Source organism: Hordeum vulgare, chromosome 5H (genome assembly GCF_904849725.1).
Source record: "Hordeum vulgare subsp. vulgare chromosome 5H, MorexV3_pseudomolecules_assembly, whole genome shotgun sequence".
NCBI classification, from domain to species: Eukaryota; Viridiplantae; Streptophyta; class Magnoliopsida; order Poales; family Poaceae; genus Hordeum; species Hordeum vulgare.
Genome location: NC_058522.1, coordinates 80,738,686 through 80,742,722, shown reverse-complemented (window position 1 = coordinate 80,742,722; position 4,037 = coordinate 80,738,686). Strand labels below are relative to the sequence as shown.

The 4,037-nt window shown below is 59.5% G+C and overlaps 1 protein-coding gene across 1 annotated transcript; it reads right to left on the bottom strand.

The window, feature by feature from the left end:
- Window positions 1–293: 293 nt before the first annotated feature.
- LOC123399083 (protein IMPAIRED IN BABA-INDUCED STERILITY 1-like) lies at window positions 294–3,801 on the bottom strand. Its single transcript, XM_045093503.1, has 5 exons — window positions 2,775–3,801; window positions 2,389–2,676; window positions 1,047–2,282; window positions 789–918; window positions 294–677 (listed from the first exon to the last, which is right to left on the bottom strand). The coding sequence occupies exons 1-5, from the start codon at window positions 3,138–3,140 to the stop codon at window positions 652–654; spliced, it is 2,046 nt and encodes a 681-aa protein (XP_044949438.1). The 5' UTR covers window positions 3,141–3,801; the 3' UTR covers window positions 294–651.
- Window positions 3,802–4,037: the final 236 nt, after the last annotated feature.

Here is a 4,037-nt window from a genome sequence, read left to right as displayed (position 1 = left end):
CTTATCTTTAAAACGAGTCTTTACATGAGCTTATATAATCCTGGTATGCTATTAAAAAATACGATAAGTTGGGTCAAGCCCCTAACTACCGGCGCAATTGGACCTCTTCTGGCTGTAGTCTATGCTAGTGTATGGCGGTCATAACAGTCACTCTCGACAGTGTTGATTTTGTAGCGAGCAGGGGATGATTCCACATTGATATCTTATTAAGTCCACGAACAAGACAGGGAGTATTACCTCCATTGTGTACCAACGACAGCAATGGAGTGAGCAACGCACGGACAGGTGCAGCATTTGCCTCAATTCCCGGGCGTTAGCAGGGCGTTTTATTGTGTCATCAAAAAATAAAAGGGCATTATTAGCAGGGCACAGGCGGCTGGGCTAGCGATGGAAGAATGCAGGAGATGGGGAAGTGAAAACAAGTGGAACGTTACAGTGCGTAGATGCATTCTTGTGATCTGCAGCTCTATACAATCTTGCTATACAGAAGCCTGAACTGAATGCATGGTAATCATTCCGTTTGAAACGCAGGAATTTCTCAGCAGACAGTTGAATTATCGCAGGAGTCGAGGGGGGGAAATTCGAGCCTTCTTCTACACGGGGCCTAGCATGTGTGATCATGCCGTGTGTGCCTCTCCCTCGGTCTCAGTCTCAGTGCTGCTGCTCCCTCTTGTTTCCTGTCGAGAGAAAGAGGAAGAATGAGGTCAGCAATGGCGGTTTCAGGGGGGAACTAATTAGCTGGCAGCGGCAGGTACGCATTTCATGGAGTGAGGTGGTCGATCGATCACCTTTGTGGAACCACCGGCGGCCGGCTCGCCGGATCCGCTGCTCGTGGCTCTGCAGGAGCTCGTCGACGCGCTGCGGCTCCGACAGCAACGGCCCCGAGTAGTCCACCCTCTGCATCTTCCCCTTGTGCTTCTGAAATTTACCAGGAAAAATGGAACAGCTCGTCAGCTACAGATGATCAAAATAACCATGTGTTCGTCAGGGATTTCGGTGTGGATTGCTGTGTGGAGTAGGAATAGGATGATGAGCGTGTGACTGACCTTGCTGGTCTTGAGCTGCTTGGCGTCCAATGGCTCCCTGGTGGACCTGCTGTTGTAGGCTTCGGATGAGGTGAAGGCCTCTGCCACCTGCGCCCACTGCTTGATCATCTCCTGCTTCTCCGCCTCGTATGGAGCTGTGGTGGCGCCGGCGGTCGTTCTTGTTGTGCTTGCGGCGTCGCCTCCGTCGGTGTTGGTGCTCCTTGGTCCCCTGGCGGCGCTCCTCTTGGTCGTCGCCGCGTCGGGTACTCTGGGCTTCTTGGCCCAGGCGAAGCCGGTGGACGCGGCGAGCTGCACGGGGCCGGCGGAGAGAGCGAGGTGGTCGGGGAGACGCGCTGGCGCCGGCGCTTCCTCCTCGTGGCAGCTGCGGGCCGGCATCTGCCTAGTGCACGGCGGTTCCGGCTGCGGGGCATCGTTCTCGTGGCGCTTGCTGACGGTCGCCGGCTCGGGCCGCAGGCCGCCGTCGACTTCCAGCGGGAGCGACTCCTCGGCGTGGACGTGGCCGTGATGCCTCTGGCTGGTGTCCTGCATGCTCTTGTGCGCCCTCGACAGCCGCTTCGCCGGCGGCGGCGCGTTGTTCCTCCTCCTTCTGGAGTCTTCCCGGAACTTGGCGTCCATCTCCTTGTTGGGCGCGCACTTGGGCAGGCTTGACGGCTCGCATGCGTACGGCTCCGTGGCGAAGTAGTCGGAGGCGAGGGCGGTGGAGGCGGTGCCGCGGGCGGCGGGCTCGACGGAGAGGAGGGTGCCGAGGAGGCGGAAGGCGGGGTCGGGCATGGCGGAGCCGAAGGTCTCCCCGAGGCGGCTCTCGTAGGGGGCCTGCGGGCGGAAGACGGAGGCGTGGGGCGTCATGCCGGCGCGGCGCCAGTAGGCGTCGGGCGGCGAGCCGCAGAGCTTGAAGATCTTGTGGATCTGCTCGACCTCGGTGCGGCCCTGGAGGACGGGGCGGCGCGCGTGCAGCTCGGCGAAGACGCAGCCGGCGCTCCAGAGGTCGACGGAGGGGTCGTAGGCGGTGGCGCCCAGGAGGAGCTCCGGCGGGCGGTACCAGAGCGTGACGACGCGGCTGGTGAGCGGCTGCTGCTGCGGCGAGGTGGAGAACAGGTTGGCCAGGCCGAAGTCGGCGACCTTGAGCTCGCCGTCGCTGCTCACCAGCAGGTTGGCGCACTTGATGTCCCGGTGCATCACCCCGCGCGCGTGGCAGTGCTCCAGCCCAGCCAGCAGCTGCCGCATGTAGCACTTGATCTGCGCCCACCCGCCCAGCGAATCAGTCATTCAGAATCAGTGTCATGGATGATTGCCGATGATGGTATTGGTACCAAGGCAATGCAATGTAAGAGTATGTGCCTACCTGGGGCTCGGAGAAGGAGAGGTCGGGGGAGGAGGCGAGCCCGGCGAGGTCGTGCTCCATGTACTCGAAGACGAGGTAGATGCTGGCGGAGGAGCGGGAGGTGATGAGGCCATGGAGGCCGATCACGTTGGGGTGGCCCTGCAGCCGGCGGAGGACGATGATCTCCCGCGCCATGAACCGCACGCTCTCCGGCTCCACGCTGTCGAACCGCACCTTCTTGAGAGCCACCAGGCGGCCCGTCTCAAGGCTCCGCGCGCGGAACACGCTGCTGTACGTGCCCTGCCCGATCTGCACCCACCAACAATCCGCCATTGATGAGCTTCCTTTCTTTCTAATTGCCGCGAGAGGAGCTAGGAGCGAGCGAGCGAGCCTGCTTGGGCGCTTGCCTTCTCGAGCTTCTCGAAGTTCTCGGCCTTGAGGGGGACCCAGCCCTGCACGGCCTCGGCGGCCACGGCGCTGAGCCACGCCGGCCACCCGGCCGCCACCTGCTCGCACTCGATGTAGCGGTGCAGGTTCCCCAGCCGCGCCGTGCCACCAACGACGACGACGTTGCCGCGCGCGCCCTTGTCCTTGTCCTCGTCAACCTCCCCGTCCCCGCCAAGATCGAGCGCCTCCAGCCGCACAGGCCTGCTCCATATCGACGCCGACGCCGACGCCGACGCGCTCCCGGACACCACGTCGTACCCCGACGCGGACGACACCTCGTACCCGGGCGACCCCATCGACGCCCCCTTGGACACGGCGCACCCCATGGCCCCGTCCCACCGCCGCCGTCGACCAAGAAAGAAGAGCAAGAAACAAAGAGGGGAGGGAGGAGCAAGAAACAGGGGAGGGGTCCTCTGCTTTTGGCTCCCCCCCACCTTCTCCTTCCTCCTCCTCCTCCTGCCCTGCCTCCTCTACCTCCTCTCCACACGGCACGAGCAATGCAAATGCGCAAATCCAAAGCTGCTACCTCCTCCCCCTAAAGATAGAAAGGAAATCTAGATTAGAATTGGATAGCACCACCACCACCACCAAGGCCAGCCTTGCTGCTGCTGCCTTTAATTGGGCTTTCTCCTCTTCCTCCTCGTCCTCCTCCTCCTCACTCTGTCTGTCTGTATGTCCCCCCTTTTGCTTTAATTCCTTGCGCTGGTCTTGAGCCAAGAGAAGATAAAAATGGGGACAGGGAGAAATTGCACTTCCGGTGATAGTTTTTCCCTGCTAAAGATAGCCAAAAGCTGGTCTGCCATGGTTAAGTGCAACAACCTCTCTTATATTCTCAGCCTCTCAGGGAGGAAGCAGTAAGAACAGGTGCAACTGATACACTCTGATTTTTCTTCACATAAAGATGTGCCTCCATTATTATCTAGCCATGAGGTTACTGGAGGAAGTCAAAGAATTGAAGCGCATGCAAGTATAGGAACGTGGTGTCCGGGTTTTGGGCGGGAAATGTTCATGTGATTGCATTATGGCGCTAGGGGAAGTGTAGGTGGCCATGCATGCGTGTACTAGCCGTTTGTATTTAAACCCTACGCTGGCCTGCCTGGTTTTCTCCCGGTCTCCACTTTCTTGCACCGTGTGCTGAAAATTGAATCATCATGGCTAACGGATTTAATTAGCACTCTACGTGATGATGGCGTACGTCAATGCTATAGGTTAATAACAGTCAT

Coding starts and splice junctions, on each gene's coding strand:
- LOC123399083 (XM_045093503.1), bottom strand. CDS start 3,140: ATGGGGTGCGCCGTGTCCAAGGGGGCGTCGATGGGGTCGCCCGGGTAC. Junction 2,677..2,774: donor ACTTCGAGAAGCTCGAGAAG/GCAAGCGCCCAA, acceptor TGGTGGGTGCAG/ATCGGGCAGGGCACGTACAG. Junction 678..788: donor CCGCCGGTGGTTCCACAAAG/GTGATCGATCGA, acceptor TTCTCTCGACAG/GAAACAAGAGGGAGCAGCAG.